Source organism: Strix aluco, chromosome 2 (assembly GCF_031877795.1).
Source record: "Strix aluco isolate bStrAlu1 chromosome 2, bStrAlu1.hap1, whole genome shotgun sequence".
Classification (NCBI taxonomy): Eukaryota; Metazoa; Chordata; class Aves; order Strigiformes; family Strigidae; genus Strix; species Strix aluco.
In genome coordinates, this window is record NC_133932.1 from 117879261 (window position 1) to 117903646 (window position 24386).

The window sequence follows — 24386 nt, forward strand, 5'->3', positions numbered from 1 at the left end:
GGTTCTCCCTTCCCTGATACAAACAAAACGCCTGACCCCTGCCACCGCCTTCCCTCTCCACCAGGACCCCGCCGGGCCAGCCCGGCCCCAGCCCGGCCCTCTCCCCTTCCCGGGGGAGGGCCAGGGGCAGCTACAGCCCGCAGGGGCCCGGGCCGGCCGCGCAGGGCCTCTACTCGCCGACCGGCCCCTCCATTTGAGCTGTTTTCAGCGAAACGCTTGAAGCGGAGGCCCTGCCACCTCCCCTCAGCCCTGAGGGGACTACCCGGCCCGGGGTGAAGGGGCTGGGAGCCGGGCGCGTTTCCAAGACGGGAAGGCGGCCCTGCGGCGCCGGTCACTGCTGTGAGACCCTGCGCAGCTCTGCCAGCGTTACCTCTCTGCCAGCTCCGTCCCCTCCGGTTTTGCGGGTAGCTTCCCCCCCGCTGGCGGAGCGGGGCCAGCGCGCTGCGCTCTCGCAGGGGACGGGACGATCGCGACGGGGCAGAGCCGGAGCCGCCGGCCTCGCCCCGCCGGGCGGGCGACAAGCGGCCCCACGGCCTCGGGCCCGGCGTTGCGCATGCGCTCCGCGGCCGGCGGCGCCCGTTCGATGTCGGCGGCGCCGGGGCGGCTTCCGGGAAGATGGCGGCGTGGAGAGCGGTGCTGGTGGTGGGCGCCCGCGCTCCGCTGAGAGGGCGGCTCGGCGGGCTGCGGCCCCCTCGGAGCCAGCGGCGCCCACCCAGCTGGAGGGTCGCCGCCGCCGCTGCCGCCCTGGTCGGGGGAGGCTCCCTGGCGGCGTGTTACAGCGGGCGGCCGGGAGTGTTCCCGACGGTCCTGGCTGAGGTAAGGCGGCGGCGGCTGCGGCGGGCAGCAGCAGCAGCATCCCCGCTCCGGTCGCCTCGTCTCCCGCCGGCGGGCAGGGCCGGGCGGGCCGCAGGCGGGAGCCGGGGGCGGGCGCGGGGGAGCGGCCTGCGGGCGGGCTGGGGTCCGTGGTGGTCAGGTCTCGTCTACCTCAGCGCCGTGAGGCAGGACCCGGCTGCGGGAGCCCCTCCTCGCCCGGGCCGTCCGGCAGGTAACGCGCGGCCCCGGCCCCCTTGGCAGCAGCCGGAGGCAGCGCTGTGTCACTTAAACTCATCCTGCCTTACTCAATGACGGGAACTTTGCCGTTTTCTTCATCGGAAGGAGGCAGGGTTTGCCTTAGCACCGAGCGTTTCCCCCGTTCGCTTGACAGCCCTGGTCGTGCGATCTGATGAACCAGCGTGGTTTGCACAAGCACACGGCCTGTACTGAGCTCCTCGTTTTGCTGGTAACTTTCAGAGGTTGTCTTCTTTCCGTGGTGCCTCGTCTACCTGTCAGGTGCTGTTGGACAGTCATGCACCTTTTTTCCCCTTAAAAAGAATATTTCATGAAAATAGTGCTTTTATATATCGCAAATGCATTACACGTAATAGAAAGATTCCTCTTGGTATGTTCAAAATGCATGCTATGGATGTTGAAATATAGTTTGCCTTGGAGCATCAGTGTGTATTCAGAAAGTTATGTTCAAGAACAGATAGTCATTATTTACAAAACAATCTTTACAAGTTCCAAAATACAGTTATCCTTCCCAACTTTATCCTTTTCATGGAAGTAGTGAACTTTTTCCCATTCTTCCTTTGGAGAAGAAGTTGCTGTCAGTTCAAGTTGGTTAGGTATTTCAAGACTGGAAGACCTAAATGTTTTTTAGGCCAGAGGGTTTAGGTGGGATGAGGGGAAGAGGTCAGTGTATGCTTGCAGTACCATTCTTCTACTTATATGTAGGAAATTTTGGAAGTATTCAACAGTTCTTGTGCTTTGAGGGTTTGTCTCTTAACAGATAGTGAGCAGGCTGAACTGCTGGCAGATAAATAGCAACCTTTATTCTTGAGTCAAGAACGAAGAATGATTTTAAATTTTTTTTTTATATTGAAGTCTTAATTGTGGAGAATTCTAAGCTGTATCTTCTTAGGAAGCTCCATTTTTTTTTAAATAATCATGTTTCTAAATAGATTAAATATTAGTCCTCATTCCTTGGACAGCACATGTTAAATAAAACTTCTGTTTTCTATATACAGCTTCTAGTGAGGAAAGTATCTGTTATTCCACCAGGAAGCCTACTGGAAACATATCTCCTTGTAAAGACCCAACAGAATATGATTTTATGTTTAGTTATGTGACATTTTTCAGCAGCACTGAATTATATTTAAAAAGTCCTGTTGTTGAGACCAGTTTTATATATGTATGGAACTCTTGCGTAAGTAGACGTGTATGTAGGTATACATAAAAAGTGTTAAGTGCAGGAAGTAATCACTTTTAAAGGGTGTGTTCAGGGAATACCTTCCGTGTAATCCATGGACATCCTACAAGTGCACTTTTAAGTTCAATTCTCTGGGCGAACTCCAAAAGTCTACATCTTGTTTAATCGATTCATTTTTGGAGATAGTAAATTGCTGGGCTCTAGAAATGTTAAGTAGTTAATTCAATTTAAACTTTTCAGTTTTCCAGTAAAATGACTGCTGGAGGTGCTATCATAGTTACAGGGAAAAGTTCTCCATATGTCTTGTACTTGATGTTACAATTAATGTATTTGGCTTTTTAAAACTACCTAAGAACTGGCCATGCAGAGCATAACATTAGGGCAATAAACCAAAAGTAGAGCTGGATTGTAAGAGCTATGAGGAATGGATAGATAGAGCCAAAGTAGCATGCTGTGAATCTTTTAAGCAGTGTAGATGCTACTTATGGCTTCTTATTGACAGCAATAGGAAATACTCAAAAGCAAGACAGTGTTGAAACAAGTATATCACCTTTATGTTTTGAAGAAATCTTTTTTTCAGTTCAGAGCCTTCTGCAATCCTGTTAAACGGAGATGCTTTTTGCATTCTAACAGTGGATAACTGTACTTTCTGTTATTATTCCTTTTCATTATAACTAATATTAAGCAGCGTTGCTTGAGATTGTGCTGGTGAACAATTCTGAACTGTTCATCTTGCATCATGTTATATAGTGGAAATGTTTGCAGCATAGATATATGAAATATTATAGGTTATGGCAAGTATTTGAAATTAAACAGCGTAATTTTCATTATCCTTGTGGTAATAAAGGAATATGTAGTGGAAATATTTATACTTCTGTCTCATCAACCAGGCCTAGCATTTGCTTTTGAGAATGCAGTGAGATTGTGCTCAGTGCTTTCCAGTTTTCCTTGGTAATATAGTCTTTACTGTTGAATCATAGGAATGGATTGCTGCAAAATGGGTGGTAATTATTTAAAATACTTGACAAAATGAAGTTGTCGAAGTGACAGTGTATCTCCATGCTGTAAAGATACAACAGAATATGATTTTATGTTTACTTATGTGACTTTTTTCACCAGCACTGAATGATGTTTAAAAAGTCCTGTCGTTAAGACCAATTTCATGTATGTATTGGACCCTGGTGTAAGCATAATATGAGCACTGAGTAAATTCTCATTCTTGTCCTAAATGAGACATAACAACCATCAATGGCTTTCTTGCAGAATCAAAGTCTTCATTGTAAATACTTGCTGTTTGTTTAGTTTAAGTAGTTGGAGTTGATAACTCTAGATTTTTCATTATTCTCAATAAAACTAATCTCTATAAAACTAGTCAGAAATTTTTCAGCTATACCTTGTTCTAGACAACTTCATAGATATAATTTACTGTCGAAGCTGGCAGACAACACGTTGAAGTTAAAGTTCTGTAAATTCAGTATTTATTCTTTTTTTCTTCTAAAGCTTTTCATTATTTTAAAATCAAAGACTGATACCTTTGACACCTAGTTTCTTAAATCTTTATTTAATTCTAGTTCTCACGTACTGCTGCAGCAGGTTTAATCCTGCTCATATTGGTTGTTGGCACTTCTGACTTCTGCTCAGAGTGAATGAAATCCAACCTGTCTACAAGTCTGCAGAATCAAAGGCCCTGCAGGGTCAGTTATCTTTTTTCCTTTTGTGAGTTGTATGGATAGTGTCTGTTTTATTTTGTAGTGGCTTATGTTTGGTTACTGTGTTCTAATATAACTGTTTATTCTGGTAATAAAATTTCATTTGGGTTTTTTTTTTTAAAACCTTTTTTGGCCCAGTTTTTTATCAGCATTTTCACTGCCACTTAGCTGTTCTGACAGCTTATATTAAGTAGGTAGCATATTAATAGTAAAACTTTCTATATTTAATGTAAGATTACTTCAGATGTAATCTTTCATACTAACTGTCTGTTTAGAGCTTCAGTAAGTGATTTATGAAGTTATTTTCATTCTCTGTTTTCATTTCCTGACCCACTGTTTAGAAATGTACAGCTAATACATATTGGAGTAAGTACTTAGTGCTGATTGTAAATCTCTACTGAACAAAGATTTTATAGCAAAATTAACACAATCTTTTTAAAAATTTTTATAGATACGAGGTTTTAGTTCTAGCTGCACTTGTTATTTACCAGTGAAACTACACTGACAATATCCTAAGGCAGATATAGCCTATGCTGGGAAAAACTAGATCTAAATTAAATGAGCTAGCCAGCTTGAATAAAGGGGGAAAAAATGAAGGGGGAGGGAGGTAGGAGCTCTTGTTCTACCAGTGTAACTTAGAATTTATGTTGAATTTCACTAAAAGTATTTCTTCTGTTATCCTAACCAATACAGCCACATCAAAAATGTACACACTGCACTACACACTGCAGTGATACTATAGAGGCTGCTTTTCTTCTTTAGTGGTGTAATTCAAATGACACAATGGTACATGATTTGTAACCTTCATCAGACTTGCAGTATTGTCTACCGTGTCTTTATTATCTCAGAGTTTGCAATACTGATGTGGCCTTATATGGCCTAAAGCTGTTGGAATTCTTTGGTTAAAGTGTGCTGTTTATCACGAGGCAGCTTTGCAGTCAGTTAGGTTACCTTTATCAGGGTCAAGAATTGAGTATACAATTGCCAAAAAGCGTGCATGTGAATTTGGAATGGCATATATTGGGAGGCTATAGCATCTTGTGAGAGGCAATGAGTCCTGCCTCCCTACTCCAACTAAATTTGGAACTTGCCAAGGGACCACATCATTGATCTCGTACGCTCACAAACTGCAAATGATAAGAAAACTCTGAGAAGCAGCAGGCTGCCAGAGGCAGCATCTCCTGCCCCTGCTGAGTTTTTTATGGACACATTTAGTCACTAGCTTCGGAAAGAAGGATATCATTTGATTCTCTCTTGAAAAGTTGCCATCCCTGCAGTGTCGCATTTTGTGCTAAGTCACTGTTTTCCAAATGAGACTGGCTGGAGTTGTTACTAGCACACATATGAAGTTATATGTGTGCAAAGTCTTGTCTGTTTGCTGATAAACGTGATTTTTTTCAGCATTCTTTTTCTAGGGTTGTGGGAGAGTTAGTTGGTACTTAAATATTTGATACTGCTTACCTGAAATAAAGAGGAAACTCAATTCAATAATAGCATTCTTATTTCATCTGTTCTTGTTAATAATTTCAGTTACATGATGGTAGTATAATTGGTTGTCTTTATCTTACCTTTTCTACTGCTGCTTGTGTTGCATCAGCAATATGCTACAATTCTTCCAGATAAGAAGAGACTCGATTCCTGTCCTGGAGGTCTTAAACAAATACATATGTTGTATTTGATCATACTGAAAATACTAAGATAATGCTTATAACAGTGGTTAACAAACCATTTGTGCCATTTTTATTTTTTTAGTGTCTGATACTTCTGAAATTCTTGTTTTATTTAAAATGTGTTTATTGAAACAGTCCTATTTGGACCATGTTAAATTTTTTATTTCACTTGAAACTGCATTGGATGTTTCACCATTTTCCAATGTTAATGATTCTTAAGCAAAGATAGCCACACATAGTAGGGGTGACTTTGTGTCACAATGATACAAAAACTGTTATTCCAAGCAACTGGGAGTAGAATACTTCTAATGATTAAAACTAGAACTTACACGAGTTTTCTGGAGCTACATGTGTAATCACCACAAAAAAATATTTTGGAACTATTGCCTTATGCTGTTTAAAGAAACCAGAATACTGTAAAGGATTCCCCAAACACCAGTTCATTCAGGGAAGACCCCCTTGGTTCTGCCACCTTGGAAAAGGCAAAATAATATACTGGAGCACGTCTTTACAAATTACAGGGCTATGGAGAATTCTGTGCCACAGTTCATAGGATAATCTAGGGAGAGTGCTTAAATATAACTCTTAAGTTTATCAGGGGTTTAGTAGAAGTCTCTGGACTCCCACACTTGGAAGCTGATAAAAATGGTTTAAAAAGTTCTGAAGGCTTATCTGTGTTTCTTGGTGACACTTTGAAATGTGCACTGTGTCTCCAAAGAGATGAGTGTTGAGATGTAGTTGTTTTAGACAAGTTCTGATACATTGTGCATGATTTTCACTCGGGTAAAATTTCCAACCAAAATCAATAGATGATTTGCAAAATAACATCTACTATAAGCATGTTACCTGTTGAGTGTATTTTGACTTGATTGGTATCTCCTGGCATAAACATGTGTAAAATATATATGCTTCCAAACCAAATGTCATCAGTTGCATGCATGTCAAAAGCAGCGTTTTGTTTAAATCATTTGAAGTCATTTCTTCAAAGCAGTGGAAGGAAGAATTGTGTAGCTTTTCGATTTTGATGGTTGTTTGCCACAACCTTTGTATCCAGGACCACTTTGTGACTTAAGTTATGTTTACCTACTTTTAGCCCACACTTTCTTACTTGGTATATTTCTCAATATTTTTTTTAATAGATGATGTTATTTAGGAAGGCAAACTGTGCATAATAACTGCATGCGAAGGATTCTTGGTCTTGGAAGATACGAAGTGTATATGTGGCATTTGAATTCGGTCACCAAATAGAAAAAAAATAGTGTATTTTTTTGTAGGAACCATTGTTTAATCTATAAGTTATGTGTAAATGCTTTAAATTGTGAGTCATTGATGAATCTTGTTAGAATGGGAAATTTTGTGGAGGTTTCTTTGCAACCTGTTTTAAAAGCCTTGTTCATCGTGAGGGAAGATCACTGCTATTGAGATGAGGTGTCGTGATAAATATAGAACCTGTGATAAAATTGCATAAGGATTTGTAATGATGTATGGAGTTGCCTGGAGGAAGGAATGTAGTTCTAAAATAAAACCAGAAAGAATATGCACAGTCTAATCTGAGAAATACACAGGAAGATTCTTGTGCTTACTTCGTCATAAAATGAAAAAGATTGCCTGCTTTTGTTGGATCAAAAATCCTAGAATAGATTGTGTCTGAAGTAATATTTTAAAGTGTTTATCTCTATTAGAAATTAATTGTGAATGCAAATGTAGCCATGCATATAATAGATTACTAGGATGCTCCCAAAGTAAAGTTAAGCGTGTATAAAATAAGTCTGCAACATAATGGTTTAATAGGCTTTTGAAACTTAATGCAAATGTTTTTAATCCACATCAAACATGCTGCTCAGTGATAGCTTGCAGGCCTCAGAGAACCCTCAGATTTGAATTCAGCTGGTGCAAACCTGGCCACATGGTCATGTTATTAATGCTTAAAATCTATATAGTAAAACAAGGCCATGTAAAAATCACTGGAATTACCATTGCTGTTGTGGGTTGGAGTGTCTTTAAGTAAGGATTATATTTTTGGATTGTTTTTCTAAAAATATCTTCCCTGCTTTACCTTGTCCCTTACTTAAAATGTTGTCCTTCTGTGGTTTTTTGCATCTTATTTTGCTGCTGACTGTTGTTTTCTCTGCATGACTATTAATTATACTGTATGGAGTGGACTGGGACACAGTACACGGAGCCAGGCAGTGGTCCCCTGCACGGCCTTAGATTTCTGTTCTGGTTGTAGCAGGCTTGGAAAGGTGTTAAGAGAATTCCTTACTGCATCTTCAGGTTTGGTCCTTGAACCATCTGGAAGACAGTGCCTTTAAATCTTCTTGTCACTGAAGAATCTGCAAAAGTGGCAGCCTTCGGGGGGGCCCAGTTTGATTCAAGGTGCTTTGAACCTGTGATATTTCTTTACAGCAGTGCCCAGCATTGAAGGGGCTTGTTACTGAGGCACCATGAGCTGCAGGCAGTGCTCTTGTGGTGGCATGTGGTAGCATCCCTCTGCCAACTTTGCAGTTTACTTTCTGCTGTATCTTTACTGCTGTATTTATTGTCTCCACAAATATTACAAAAAACAGTCTTAGATCATGTCAAGGCAGTCAACTTTGTAGGTAAATGCATTAAATACTTCCTAATTTTGAACAGCAAATGAGCAGTCAATTTTTTATTACGTGACTGAGATATCAATAGTCTATGGCTACATAAGAGAGTTTAACACAATTCATGCATATGCCTTCTAACTGGTGTATCACGTAAATATATTCCTGCTAAGTTTTTTCTTTGCCATGCATTTAGAAGTAAACTAAAGTACTACAATATAATTGGTTTGATTCTGGGCATTTAAATGCCTTGATAACATTGTTGCCTCCTAATTCATCCAGAATGAATGAGTTTCAGTTAATAGTCCCAAAATACTATGAAAATAGTATGTGTTCAAAAAACGCATTCCGCCAGTTTTTAAGCATCAATAAATATTGATCTCCCCTACAAGAAGAGCTATTTGGAATTAGATTGCCAGCTCAGCCTACCCTAATCTTTTTTCTTTTCCTTAAATATACTTCAGTCTTTCTGAAACTGTTTCTCTCATGCAGCCAACCAGGGTAGCCTTAGCTACCTCTTGTTTAATTCTGTATTTCACTGTGTTATGGAAATACTGTATGTATCAGGTATCCACCAAGCAGTCTAAATCAATAACTGAGATATTTAATATATCACAAACATCATTCTCAGCATTAGTAACATACAGACATTGCCATGTTGTGTGCCTAAAATAGAATGTGGTATAGAGAGTATGGAATCTGTAGGACCATGATGTTATAATTAATTATAGACTTAAATATTACTTATGGATATGCATTTGTTTCTCAACTTTAAATATATGGTATCCTTTACAGCTTTTTGAATGTCAGATATTTATATCCTGAAGTTTTTGGCTTTGAAAATATTTACATTTATTCCCTTCTCTGTATGCACAGAGATTCTTTGTGCAGGTGTCTTCACTGATACTAAAACAACATGATGTCAAATGTAATCTTAAGGGTCAAGGTTAAAACTTAACTATCTTTCATCTGATCTGTCACCTTTTACTTGAATACACTCTTGCTATATGACTTCAGTGATTAAGTAAAATCTAGCTAACGTTCTTTCTAGTCAATTTGATACATGTGGACAGATGGGGTGAATTAAGCTGCATGGTTTTGTTGTGTTTTTAGCTACTGTTTTGAGAGTCTTTAGCTGTTTATGTTAGTGGACAAACTATTTATGCTTGTTAGTGAACAAACATAAACAGATAAGAAAATAAAAAAAGTACTCTTTGGAATAGAAGGAATTGCAAAAAATAATATTCTGATTTTTAACAAAGATCCCAGAGAAGAAACTAATATTTATTTACTGGGGATACAAGACTTTTCCTCCAATAAATACTCTAGATGGTTTCAAAATAGGTATTATACTGTTTCTTTTTTATCTGCTTTCTTAGATGGAAGCTATGTTGTGTGTTTTTTTCTAAAAGCTTTGAATGTAGTTATACTTAGCCTTTTGTGGGTAAGAAATTATCTGTTGTGTACAAGCAGTAGCATCTATTCTCCCGTTGATGCTGTTTTGTGGTGGTTTTCACACATGTTTGCTGGATTATGTGACAGCTCTCTATTACACTTCATGCAGACCTTTGTGTAAAGACTGTGGCTGGCTAAGTATGGCTATTCCTGACACAAGGGTCAGCATCTTGGAAACATAAGGTAGCCAGAAAAAGAAGAAATAACTCATACTCTAGTTTAATTTGTGCTGTAGAGAAACTTACATAGACATCACTGGTGGTAGCTATAACAATAGCATTAGGGCTATTTATTCCATCTCCTGATTTTCTGCATTGGGTACTTCTAGGTCACTGAATTTTGGTACATTGTAATGTTGTCTAATTTTCTTTTTACTGTGATTCTTATAATAAGGTTACTTAACATAACTAGGTTTAATTTTGTTTGAATAATATTCCAGAAGACACTAGCTAAAATTATCATCAAAGATAAATGGCAGATAAAACTGTGTGAAATGCTCATTCAGAATACATCTCCTTACTATTCAGAATACTGTATCTCCTTACTGCTACTCCTGAAGGATTTTATTACACTACGAACTGAAAGACAAGAGAAGGAAGTCTTGTCAGCTTTAAACACCAAACAGGATTTAAAGTAGTTTCTCAAGGTTTGTGTCCCTTTCAGGGTAGGAGAAATTTCAACAGTGACTGTCTTACACTGATGGAGTCTATAAAAACCAGTTATAGCAGATGTAGCTAATAAATTTTATCTTATCAGCAGTGATACCTTCCCTGCTTCTTTGCCAAATCATCAGGGAAACTCCTTCGTCTGCCTCCAAAAACTGCAGAGGCCAACTCTAGTGCAGATGAAAAATTTACATGCAGGAAATCAGTGTATCCAGAAATCATTTTTTTCCTTAATCTTTCTTTTTTGAAAAGTCGGTGTTTTCTTTGATAATGCCTATTATTGGAGATACTGCCATTAATAATCTATTAACAAATTAGTATACAATAGTAAAATAAAATACATTGAACTGCATATAAAGCTATATATATTTATAATGTAAACTTAAACTTTATCTAAAAGTAAGCAGATAGTAGTATGCATATGTGTAAAATATCCTTAAAATACAAACTGTGGGAATGCAGTAATTTTCATTTAAAGTGGATGTAGCCAGACTTTCCCACATGGAAGCCTCACAGCAAAATCTTAAAATATGTTGGAATTAATTTATAATAGCTAAACGTGCTCTATTTGTGGTATACAGTTAAAATGTGTATTTTAATTTGCCATTCAAATTAAGTTAGTTTCTGACTTAAAAGTAAGCGTTACATCAGAGCTGGAGCTTGTTTTTATAGCTTGGAGGTTATTGCATGTGTGTGTGTTAGCTGCTGCAGTATTTCTCCTTTTGGGAAAAAATAATTGCTCATTTTTTCACATAGGACTGTAGTTAAGCACTTCTGTAAAGAAATTTGTGCTTGTCTTCCTTGAGCGCTCTCCAGCAACTTTCTTGAAAAAGAGTACTAAAGACCTAAAAGTCATAAGTAACAGCATTTAGGCTGTGACCTATGGGAAGGACTCAACATGGAAAACAAAACCAGCACAAACTAAAGCAACTCTCTGTTCCGTGATTTTTAAAAAAATCTGTTAAAACTTTACATTTTCAGCTTAGCTGAAGAACTGTCATGGACAATGAAGGGTTTAAAGTGTACAAAATTACTTCTCCTAGAACAGAGTGTTTTCTTTTGTTCTGAATATGCCTGTTGTATGGAATGTTCCTACTCAATCTCCCAGAAAAACACTGTAGGAAATTGCTGACATACTTTTTTCCCAGCTGCTGTTAAATTTGGAAAACTGACAATGTCATATTGCCAAATGGTGTTGCATTGTTATGCTTTAATTTTAAGATTTATGTTCTTACTTGTCTTCAGCCTCAAGAGTTAAAAATATAAAGAAAAATCTAAAGTTTTAGACGCACCATAAATATTGCATGTGTTAATTGAGCAGCATTTGTACAGCAGTAAATACCGGGTTCTTTATGTGAACACCTCTATTAAAAAAAACCCACTTTCATCTGTTAATATGCCATCTGTTTACTGAATGTTTAATATGGGTGCCTCATTTTATAATTTGTGATGAAGAGGTTCCTTGACAGTACTGCTTCCTGAAATGACAGCAATACGATCAAGATGCTTTGTCAGAAATAGTGATTCGTTGGTGTAAAGTTCTAAAAGCAGTATATAATTTTCCACTACAGATAGCTTTTTCTTTGCACTGCACACTCATGCTCAGTGACAGTGATAGGTACCACTTCCAGTATAGCAGAGTACTCATACTGGCAGCAAACAGGGAGTCATTATCCTGAGAGTCATCACATGGCTGAGTCCTTTGTGGGAAGGATTTGTGAGACTGTAGTTGTAGTTGTAGTGGGGCATCTTTCTTCCTTTTTCATCCCCTAATTGCTTGTTAATTAGATCTTTGTGGGGATCTGGGAGTCTTTCCTGCAGGGCTCCTTCCTCAGGTCAGACACTGCAGGATGAAGTTATGCAGAGTCCTGGGTCCCCTCTCCGAGCAGCCTGCGGGTTAGGTCACTCTCGCTCCATCACTTCCAGGACCAGCAGACTCCAGTGTGGGACTGCTCTGCACTGCCGCTTGCCAGCAGGACCAGTGCTTGCTTCTACTCTCTCCATTGCTGAAGCAGAGAGGCTGCGCTAGGCTCAACCTTGAATACAGAGTTGGAAGGTGGTGGGTAATGGGAAGCAGACACAGTGGCTCTGGGCCAGGCTGTGTAGGGATTAAATTCTGGATGTGGTGTTAATATGATGGAATTGGACCCTTCCGTATAGTTCAGTAGAGTGTGTGTGATTGCGTATCACCTCTATAAATTCATGATATGTACATCTGCTTCTGGCTGTCAGAAATACTCAGTTGATCTGACTAGACCACTGTAAGTCACAGCTCTTTGAAGTGTGTTACACTTCATGCATATAGCGTTCCTTGTCAGCCGTACCCGGGACGTTATTTTGCTACTTCAGACCTGGAGATTGTGAGTTTTCCCATCACTGCATGCTTGAGGGACACTTCTAGCCCATTTAGTGTCCCTGTGAATGTGTTTGGCAAAACAAAGCTGATAGAGCCAATATCCTTTATTAGACCAGCTTCTGTAACTGAGAAGATTACACAAGTTTTTGGTTACCACACCAAGCTGTAGAATGTGTCTTCTCTGTCAGGAAACTTTGAATAGACAGGTAATGAGTTACTGATGATAATCAGGTTATCTTGAGGTAGCCATGAGACAATAGTGATGTACTTTTGATAGTGGATAAGGTATTGGTCCTAGTGGCCATACTTTGCAAAGAGCAGAGTCATTTAATAGTTTCATAAGAATTTGAAGTTAGCATGCAAGCAACATTCATGCTTATACATCAGCTGAATAATTTTTCATATTGAGATATTTTGCTGAATGTGAGAAACTTCCCCTATAGGCAGTCCGTAAAAGCAGTTTTGCTTTTGCAGTAAAAATGTTCTTTATTCAGTTTTGGTCCTGCAATCTTTCTATTTAATATAATACTTTTATAGTAGGGGAAGCAGGGGAGGAGAAAGTGGATCTGCTGTCCTCCAGAGTTAGCTCTACTGTATTTTTGGAACTGATGCATGCATAAGACACTAAGGAAAGCCCCCTGTGTTACTGTAGTTGTCTCAAAAAATGTTATTTTATGCAATAAGTATATACAATAGCATAATTAATTTTCCATTAGTCATAAAAGTGTCCATGAAATGTATGATGTTCAAAGAAATTAAATTGCTGTTACATATATTTATAAGCAATTTACCCACCACATAACCAACCTGTTAATGGTAAAACAATGCTTTGATAAGAGGCTAAGTTGAACTTCATGCTAGGGTGAGGTAGTAGTCATAAGTGTTCAGAAGTCATAAATCAAGCCTTAAAATTGAATTGCCTGAAAATGTAAATGTAAAAATTTAAGGTCATGTGAATTCTTTTTATTGATTTTGAACCTCCGGGGTTGAAACTTCTGAGTTGTTAGGGCTAGAAGTTTTTCAGTGAAAACTGAGATACTTTCTCAGTATTATGAACAATAATGTGACTTTAATGATATCAAATGCTTTGCTAGTATTCATGATGAAACTAAGTAACAGGATCAATGTGTGTATACACTTTGTATACCCTTGACTTGAGAATCAAGAGTAGCAAGAGTCTTGATGAGTTCTTTGGTGACATTTGTTAAATCTTGATGTGAGAAACTTTATTGAAGTGCCAAGTTGTGCTACTTACCACAGTGAAAAACAAGCCTTTAATAATAGAAAAAGGGCTGTAAAAGCTGCTGACTACTTTTACCTTGTGGAATTCTTAGTTGGTTATCCGTTTCATATCCTATCTCCTTTCCTTATACTATAAGTTCGCTCTGTATGGCTTATTTTCTTGATTTGTTAAGTTGAGGGCTAGTGACCTTCAAGTGCCCCCAGATGGAAATGAGGGAAGGATCACTTCCCACACAAAAGAGACTTGAGAAAATGGTAAGTTTTTTTTTAAAAAAAGGGGGGGGGGGGGGGAGAGAAATTTTTGTTACGTGGAAATAATTTATCTAGCAAATATAAACTTAGATTATCTTTGTGTCTGTTGTTTTTGTACAGTGTCTTGTATATTGAGGTCATTGTTAATGACGGGGTTCTCATGCACTACAGCAAACCAGGTATAAGCGTGTGGTACCTAAGCCATGAATTCTGGGTTGAGATCTCCTGGGGAGGTAAAAGCTCTCCCCTGTGTTTTTTATGGGGGTGTAGTGTTGCAATTAATTTTTCCCTAATTCTCCTCCTTATCAGCATGGGAATAGCTGTGTTCATAATGCCAAGTTTGGTGTGGAATTTTAGCAGCCTTGTGTTAAAAGTACCAATGAGCATAATGATAACTGTGCTAGGAAACCCTGGGCTTCTGCATTTGAGTACAGAAAGCTTCAGACTTTCCTGTAGTAGTAAGTTTGCTGGAGAACTGGCAGAGGTTTTTTTCAATTATTTTTTTTTCCCCACTGAAAACAAAGCAGGTTGTTGTAGTCTGTGACATGGGAATACGTCCGTTTTGACAGCATTAGGAAGATTTCTACTGCCTAAGACAAGAAGAGAGAGGAGAGGTAATCTTCCAGAATAAGGAGTCTGAAGGTTGGGATACAAAATATTTAGGCTCAAATCCATGATTCAGATAGAGCACAACACAAAGCTTGGGCTGCATCTTTGATATCAGAAGTAAGTGGCTTATCAACCAACTTACTAGGTGTTCTAGGATGACTTTTTTTTTTTTAAGTTGAACAGCAGCAAAAAAATTTCTCAGATGTACTGAAACTGTGGTCATCTTTTCCTGCCAGTCCAGATGCTTCAGGACTTAGAACCAGTCTTACATTAAGTGTATATAAGGCCACTTTGTAAAAAGAAAAAGCTTTCTGGAGAGCTGTCTTTTTTTGTTTATTTATTTAAGTAAAAATATTTAGGTTCTTTGGTATTTTTTATCTGTGATAAAAATATGATTCTTTTAGAGGCAAAGTGAAAGAGAGGCACAGACTTTCAAACGTATGCTATTTCTCAACCAGTTTTGGATATAAGTGGATGCAGCAAATACAACTGAAGAAAAAACAAATCAATTTTGAAAGGAAATGTATTATCAGCTTTTCTCTGTCCTCCCAGTTTACCAAGAATTTCCTGAAGAAGGACTAAGTTTTTTCTGAGGCTTAGAGTCAAAATAATTGTTTTTATGGAGCATTTAAAAGGTTCACACGCAGATAACTTGGTATTCAAAGTACAGTTGGTTCAGTGTAACTCATGTAAGCATCTGTGTGAACTGTATCATTAGGTTAATTTGCCTGTTTTAAAAACATATTGGATTAGAGTTGGAAAGATAACGCAATAATTTACCAAGTGCTAAACTGAGTTTAAAATCCCCCTTAATGGTATAGCCTGAAGTATGTATCTCAGTTGTGTTAAAGATACAAAAGTTAAAAATAACAGGGAGGAGGAAAGGCATATCTGTGGTGTCAGCAAGGCATGTGGTAAGCTGATGTATAAAGGGGACGTAATGGATCTGCTTGGATTCCAGCCAGCAGTGCCGGACGCGGGCATTCTGCCGAGGCACATTCCGGGGCATTAAGTGCAATCCCTTCCTCCAGCGTGCTGAGCCCTCTGCGTAATTCATCTTCCCTGCGGTTCGCTCTGCCAGGGGCTGGGCCTACAGCTTAGCCTGTTTCATTACCGGTGCAACTTCTTGGTAGTCACTTTTTCATTTCAGGGCAGTGTTTGACTTCTGAACGCTTAGATGTGGGTAGCTCTGTTTGAATCTACTATGGAGGCACTATCTTTCAACTTGCTGTTACTTTAAATAGGGTATTGGAATCTTGTTTCTGCTCTAAATTTCTGGTTGTAAGCAAATAGTCTTAGAAAGATGGCCTTTTAATCTATGTTTTTTAATTTTTAAGTGTTATTGGTGTTAGCATGCAAAATTAAGTGGTGGTGGTATTTCCTTTGTTGTTGTTGTCATGTTAGCAACTTGCTCTGATACTACAGCTGGTTGCCACTTTATAGCAACACGGGAGGGAAAAAAAATGTATGATCCGTTTTTGTGACCACAAAGAGGAAGAACAGAAGGAAAAAGGGATTCTTCATCAGTGGAAGGCACCTGTATATTTGAACAGCAAGTAGTCAAGCACTGCAGTGAAACTCACTCCCTAAAGGTGTCCAGGATGGAAGTTTATATCTTCCAACCTTTGAGAAACATCATTCCCATTTTCTTGGCCATTTGAAAGTAAGATTAATTAGAGATGTAACTCCCTGTTATGTCTCCTAGAACAGAAACTTCAAAGACATTCAGAAATATTTGCAGGGTTGGCCTCCTGCTCCTTCCTGTGCTCAGAGGGATGGGTTACCTCAGATATGATGACAAGCGTACACCATTTTGTGAAATTAATTCCTCCAAGGTTGTCTTTGACTACCAGGATTATTATTTGGCCACATGTTTTACAGAATAACCAGAGTGAGCCTGAATGTATAGACTGTAGCTTTGTATGTTTGATTGTGTGCAACCCGTTTATAAAAAGAAATGTTATGAAAACATTTAACGAAATATAAATGTTTATAATATTATAGCTTTTAATATCAACTTTTTGTGCTAACAGCTATGATAAATATTTAATGTCAAGCTGGGCTGAGATTAATCTAAAGATGTTAATATGCCCAAGGTAACCATGACCTGCGCTTCATTGAGATGCTGTGCCTTGAAAATATAAAATGACCTGCATTTCCAGCATGAGTGTTTATATTCACTTTTTAAGAGCCTAATGGCCAAAATCTATTTTTAAAATCGCTTTTTTTCTGATGTGTTGATAGCAATTAATCCTTATTCAAAGATGTACTATTACAAGCTAAGCTTGTTAAATGAAACTGTTTGATTTACCTTTCACTTCTGCCTTCTTAGAAAATCTTCCTACTTTAAGTGCTGCATAATATTGTTTATAGTTGTGGATGCAAAGAACTAGAAACACTGGACAATGGAAAGCATATAGGAACAGATGGCATTTTCCTTCTCTAGCATTCGGAATGTAGTGCACTGATGTCTGTCTTCCTCCAGTCCCACAGCCTTGCTCAAAAAGAAGCAGAGGTCTAAAAAACTTGTGTTTAATTTGATGCTGTCATTTAACATTCTCCATGCCTCTGGAACAAAGCTATTTACGTGTGGGACCTAAATAACTGTTCACAGCTGCTGCCAGCTTATACCCTGGTGATGGTTATAGCTCCTCACCCTAACACTGGAGAGACTTCTTTTAAATATACTATTTTGATGAATGCTGTGTTTCTTGGTTAGAGCCCTTGTCTAACCCTGTTCATGTTTCTCACATTTAGGAGAACTGACATTAAGCTCTGTTAAATATGGGGAGCCATAAGCACTTGAGAAGACAAAGAGTTTTTAAGAACAAATAGATGTAACTCAGCAATAGTAGTGTGAAATGATATAAAAATATGCCTTACAGTAGATAGTCTATTGGGCAAACAGGAGAGTCATGCTTCATTTTTGGCAAGTTCCTCTGGTTCTGATAGTGGACATTTTTTGTTATTGTAGTTGAACTACTCTGTGCCAGCTGTTTAACTGTACTTTTCTAGTAATTTTTGCTGAGCTTTCCCAAGCATTTAGAGTGTTGGGTATCTAAAGAGAAATTAATATGAAGCTAAAGCAAAGGCAGTAGTGTTTACATTGAGAGAAAAAAAATGTAACACTGAGAAATAGCTTGTCATCTTTTTCTCAACTCTTATCTATTCATTCCATAATCCTATCAAAATAAAGATAAGAAAATAAATATCTGAATCTTATGTTCGTGTTCTTTGGAGTATAGAGTGGGAAAATGGCCCACTGGAACTTCTGACTTACTGTTCTCTCTTCCCAGGTAAGAATTTTCTAATTCTTTCCTCCAGTTTTATGTTGCTTTCCTATTGCCTCTAAAGAGCATCCTCAGCCACCTTCTTCCTGCTTTGAACTTCCAGTCTCTCTTTGTGCATTTAGGTTTAAAACAAGCATTTATTTGAGGAGGAATGAAGATAAGTATCCTATTCTGAAACTAAAAAATAACTATGAAAAGTGAGTTAAAGACAATGCAATTGTCTTCTTTCTACAGAAAGTAGTATAACTTAGTATCATTTTGAAGAGCCAAAATATGGGCTTCAAATTGTCCATGTAGTAAGAAAAGCAATTAACTTTTTAAAAATTCTTGCAACTAATTTATACAGATACTGCTCTACCAACCAAAATGTAGCATTATTTGATTTACAGGTCAGAAAATGTACAGAACCATAAACTTCAGACTTCTATGATAGAATGACTAATGAGTACTTGCGTATCTTAGTAAATAGGTGTGAAATGTTAAATATAAATAATGAAAATACACACAAAATATTAATTGGAAAGGAATGTTATTTTTTAAGAGTTACTTTTTGTTGCCACTGAAAGTAATTATATACATTCTGTTTAGTTGCCTTCTGTAATGCGTTAGGGTTTTTTAGCTACTGTGTTAAAGATAGCTTGGGATTCCCTCAGTAGAAGCTTTAATGACTAGCTTGAAGGCATTTTCTTTTAAGGAATTAATATTTAGACATAACATTGGTTATGGGGGTAATTAACAGTTTTAGAATAATTAATGAATAAAATTACAAGGACTGTAATTTGCATTGCCTAATATCAACTTTTAAAGCTTTCTTTAAAGGTTTTTGCTAATTAAAATGCTAAATTGGTTTTATTTCATGAACAGGATATAGAAAAATATTGCTGTAATTTCTTTGTAGGCTCCATTTGACTTGACACTTCATTGGAATCAAGCCTGGATTAATAATTTACTCTTTTCTCTAAGCAGATACACTAGAGGTTCAAAAAACCGCATTTGGTATTGCTTATTTTAAAACCTCTGAAATGTCATTTTATTTTGTGGTTGGATTTGCTTGGTTTTATGAGAAATAAATATTTCACCTTTTATTGTGTATTGATGGGGAGAAGGGGAAGGAGAGAGAGAGATGGACTTTTGAGTTCAGTTCTGTGCCAAAACCAGTTCCTCACAAGGGTGTAGAAAAGCCCTTTAACAGGGACATCAGATGCTTGCATTATGGTTGGCACACTTCATTGATGTTCAAATTGAACTAAGTTGACAACATTCATACCTGAGGAAAAACTAGAAGCACAGCAGATACTTTAAGCATGAACATTGTACCTAACTTTTTGTAGTTTGGTATTCCTCCAAATTCATAATTGCACTTGGGAAGTTCCTTTCTGGTCTTCCCAATCATAAAAAACGGACATTGCTAGCTGATGTGGGAGTGGCATCCCAAAGCTTCTGATCTCTGGTGTTAAATCTTTTGAAGTGGAAAAAATAATGGCTTAGAAAATCTTGACTGAAGATTACTTCAAGAAAAATGGATTTAATAAGTGGTTGCTTAATTGACATGTGACCTGTAGGGTTAGGGATGCCAGATAGCAAAACTACAGTGGAACAACTGTGCTAAACTTTATTTAAATAATGCTTTCAGATGCTATTATATATACAGATTGTAGTCAAATTAACTATTTTATCTAAAGCCTGGGTAGAGACCATAAGAATTTATAATTATCAGTAAATTTCTCAGGCTACTGCTCAGCCTAGATAATTGCTTTCCTTTCTATACTTTCTTTCAATTAAAGAGGAAACAAAACTATGACCCAGCTTAGTAATGGCCAATATTGTATAGTAGCAACTGTCATGCTCACTGGTGTTTCACCAGTGAAGGAGGTTTTGTGCTACCTGTCTGAATGAGGTGCCTTGGGTTATAAGGCAGTTATGCTCCTTAAATACCGCTGGTTATGGCAGGGGCTTGAGTGTTTGTTTAGGAATACCTCTTCCTCATCCCTAGCAATGTATTGACTATTTGAAGTTGCTTCATTTGTAGAATGCTTTGAATTTCTATGTACACATTGAGTAAATTCTCAGGGTTGGGGTGTTTTTTTTAATTTTTTAAGTATTGTCATGCTTCTAAAAAAAAATTGGTGAGTTTTTACTATGTCACTCATGTTTTTACTTCAGGGCTAAAGTAAAAGTTCTTGCTTTTCTTGAATTACTCTGTCCATATGTGTCTCTACTTGATTCCTGCACCTTAGAAAGGATAAGGCTTGATGATTACTAACATTTTATTAGCATTGTTATGTGATGTGATGGCATGTAGCAGTTGTGAGAGACAATACTGTTCTCTGACATTAATTCTGTGTTATGCTGGGCAGTTCACAGACCGTTTACATAGTCTTCATTACTTCTCGTTAATCTTCCACATCATACTTTCTTTAAATCTTTTGCCCATGATCGTTCCTTACTTGGAGTCCATATTTAAATGTAGGGAACATGGAATTTGTGAATAATGTGGTGCCCAGGGAGGATTAATGCAGCACACTTAGTTCCTCTTGATCTAGGTTTTCATGTTAATCGCTTGATTGTTTTTTCAGACCATACAGTCAAATTCTATTTCCTATTTTTTCACATAGTTACAAATAATTGCAGGCTTTCCAAACATCATCAATAAAATTATTTATGAAAGTACAGTGATTCTTATCAAGTTTGTGCCTATTTAAAAAAACCCCCAAATCTACATTGTTTTTACGATCACTTGTTCTACTTCACTCTCCTAGCAACAGTTAATGGATTTAATTGGAATCTGTGAAGTGATTTGTAATTTTTCTAAGCCTGTTCCTCATCCATGCAAAACCATTAAGAGATGGAAAAAAAAATATTTGTGCTTATGATGAAATATGGAAGAATTAATATATATCAATATCTGTATTGTATCATTAATACTGTGATTCTCTGGTGTTCCTTGATCAAATACCACTTACTGTGTTAGAAGACAAGAAATTGTTTTCTGTGTAATAGTGCTTTTATGAAAAGATTAATTTTCATTGTAGTACTAGCCTTCTTCAGTACCTTTAAATTACTGTGTAGATTGTTTTCTTAAGATGTTAGTAGCTTAAGTAATTTAAGTAAAGATTAATATCTAGATGGTTTCATTTTAATTATGAGTAAAATTACAGTGGTTTAAACTGGTATGGCAGAAAGACGGCCAAAATTGGTGCTGCATGTCATTCCAAAGGACAAGCAGAAGCATTGATGCTGTTGTGTTGTGTGTGTTTGGGAGTGAGCAAGACCTTTCTTATGCAGAGCATAGAATATGAAATAGAGGTTCTACTTGTGTGTGGAATTGGGGGGAGCAAGTTAGTCTTTGTGTTGTGTGTGGGTTGTGTCAGGTTTGGTTTATAGGGTTTTTTTGATGCAAGGGCTTTTACTCCTAGTTTTATTCTAAGGAAGTAGTTCTAGTCATTCATATTCTTTTTCATTAACAAAAAAGACCAGCACTTGATGAGCAACTGTAAAAATTAGATGCAGAGATTTCAGAGGACTTAACAAAGTTGCTTGCTACTAAAGGCTACTTTAATTTTGCTCGTAACATTTCTAGGTATTTATAATTTTTGCAGATAAAATACATAAATAATTTTAAAATAAAAATATTTCCCATTGTGTATATGTAGAGACTTGTTATTGGTGAAGTACCAATGGTAAGTACCATTGATGAGTAAGTTCAAACAAAGCTGTGGCACAGAGCAAAAAGTAAATGGTATGGATAATAAAATAATAGCAGTCTTGAGGTCTGTAATTCTTTCATGGATTAGATACATGATATTTTGCTGGCATTAAGTTCAAAAACTTGTTCCTTTACTATTTGTAATTTGACTTCAGTCGTGCATAGACTTGTTGACAGCTATTTACTAGAAGTCTACCTTTGCAAGAGACTAGTACCCTGCTGTGTAGCAATAAAGATATCAACATACCAGCTGCAAGAACTATTTTTCAGTTGTATTAATATGTAAGCATTTGAAAATGGGAAAGACTTGCACTTTGAGCAGAAGTGGGTAAATACACTTTATCTCTCATATTAATTGCTTGGCTGCCTGATTATGCTGTTTTCATTAGAATTGTACTTTCTCTTGTATATCTTTATTAAATATCAATAATGAAATTACTTTTTCAAGTAATTTTTGTATTACAAGAAATGACCCTGCCTAACAAGTCCCAAGCTGTGTTTAGAGCCTGTTGTGTATTAAACTCTCTTGTTAGTAACTTGAAAAGACATGTTCTTGGGTTTTGTCATCCATGGAGGTGTTAGTGTATTTGACACAGTGCAACTCATGGTATATACCAGACAATGCCATTTTGTAAAAAGACATTAGCAAAGCTCTTGAGTTGGCATCAAATAACTGAAAATATTTATTTAGAAACTTGTGAAAATTGTAATGTCACCGTTAGGAGAAAGCTGTGCGGTTTTTGCCTTCTGCTGCACACGTACTTTGAGGGTATGCTGATAACTGGGTTCACTTTCTCTGGCTTTCTGCTCTGTGGACTTAAACTTTAACCTTTCCTCTGAGCACATCAGTCCAGTTTGTTTTGCTGTATTACTGAACTGGGAGACATGTCCAATCTTAGGATTTCTTTTTTGGCATTTCCAGTTGAATTGGTTTTGGTAATTAGTAGAAGTTAATGTTCTCATTTTGAGGCTGCAGCTTTTAAAAGTTTACTGATCCTTTTGATCGTAGGTTCAGCGCTAGGAACAGTAAACCTAGTTAACCTGTTTGTGTCATGTTGGTCTCTGGTTTATTTGTTCTGTATCTGGAAGCTAACCCATACCTGTAATAGTCTGTGTCTTCTTTTCTGGCTATGTGTTTGCATTTTTAAGATGTTGAAGAAGAATTATGAGAATTGTGTACAGTATTCAAAAATGTGGGTACACTAGTGGCACAATGATTTCCTTTTTTTTTTTTTTATTCATTCATCATTTCCTGATGATCCTAGCCTTAGATTTGTCTTTGATCACTATTGGGATTTTAGCTGATGTATCCAGAGAACCATGTATGATGATTCCATTCTCCCCACCCCCCCTAACTAGTAACAGAACTAGTATCATTCATCATGTGTAATTTCTTTTTCTATGTGCTTTCTTTTGCATTGACATGGAATTTTGGAATTTTATCCTTCAGTCATTTTATACCTTTTATTTAGATTTATTTTTCATTACACCGAATAATTTTGTATAATTAGTAAGCGTTTTTACTTTTCTTCCTAACTAGCTTTCTAGATCTTAGATGTACTGAACCGCATTGACCCTTTAGGAACTCTACTGGCAAAATCTCTCACATGAAAAGCTGTTTATTTCCATCCTTGCTTTGCTTTGTTTTAACAAGTTATTTAATTCCGTGAGGACCTTCCCTTTTGTCCTGTGTTAGCACAACTTGTTTAGGAGATTCCTTACCTTTTGTTAGGTAACTTGTCCAAACTTCTTTAAAACTCAAATCTGTTCTGTCACTAAAATCACACACAGCTGCTTAGCAATCCTTCAACTACTACTAGTGCTAATGACTTCCCTCTACAAAAGTTGACTCTTCCTATATATTTATCCATATGCTTAGTCTTGCTGGTTTTGTTATAGTTTAAAGCTGTTTACTTTGGTGCAGGCCTGACTTATCTGGAGCAGAATTCCCTGACTGCTCCCAGAAAGCTAATTTTTTGTTTAAATGATACGATATTTGACTCTTACTGCTGTTTTATAATGTAGTTTTAAGGAATAAATTTCACACCACAGTTGTTAGATCATTGGTTTCATATTTTACTTTGGAAATTTTGAGTAAATACTGTCTGAATCTGACAACCTGTTAATGGCTTTATCTAGATTGTCTTCTGCTGCTGAGTGCTTAAAATGCTTTCTCTGTTCTACCCCTCTGGAGAAAGACTGTTGTGGCAACTTCCATGAGCTCTTCTATAGTGAGCATCAGGGGAAAAAAAAATTGATGTTGCTTTTCTGGTACTTTGAGCTCTTCCTTCATGTCTCAGTCACATCTTTACTGATTCTTTATCTTCATGCTTGTTCTTGGAACAGGTTTTAATTGTGAATTGAGAGAGTAATTAAAAAGTTTGTCTTTCAAACTTTTGTTGTGCTTTTTTACAATTTCTAGTTAACTAGCTAAAGTTTATGGGGAGTCTGCCCCTACTCCGTTTTCACTCTTTAGGAGCAACATACACTTTTAAAAATATGCTTTTCTACCTAAAATAACCTTCTCCAATGTTGTTTTTAATCAGGCTGGCTTTTCTGGGCTTTTTTTGTTATTCTTGCTTGCTTGTTTTTAAGT

The 24386-nt window shown here is 37.6% G+C and overlaps 1 protein-coding gene across 2 annotated transcripts in view; it reads left to right on the forward strand.

The window, feature by feature from the left end:
- Positions 1-584: 584 nt before the first annotated feature.
- Positions 585-24386, forward strand: part of MICU2 (mitochondrial calcium uptake 2) — a 147210-nt gene continuing 123408 nt past the window's right edge. For both annotated transcript variants that reach the window (XM_074816024.1, XM_074816025.1), the window contains exon 1: positions 585-816. In XM_074816024.1, coding sequence (XP_074672125.1) covers positions 616-816 — 201 coding nt within the window. In that variant the 5' untranslated portion in view covers positions 585-615. The remainder of the gene's footprint in view (positions 817-24386) is intronic.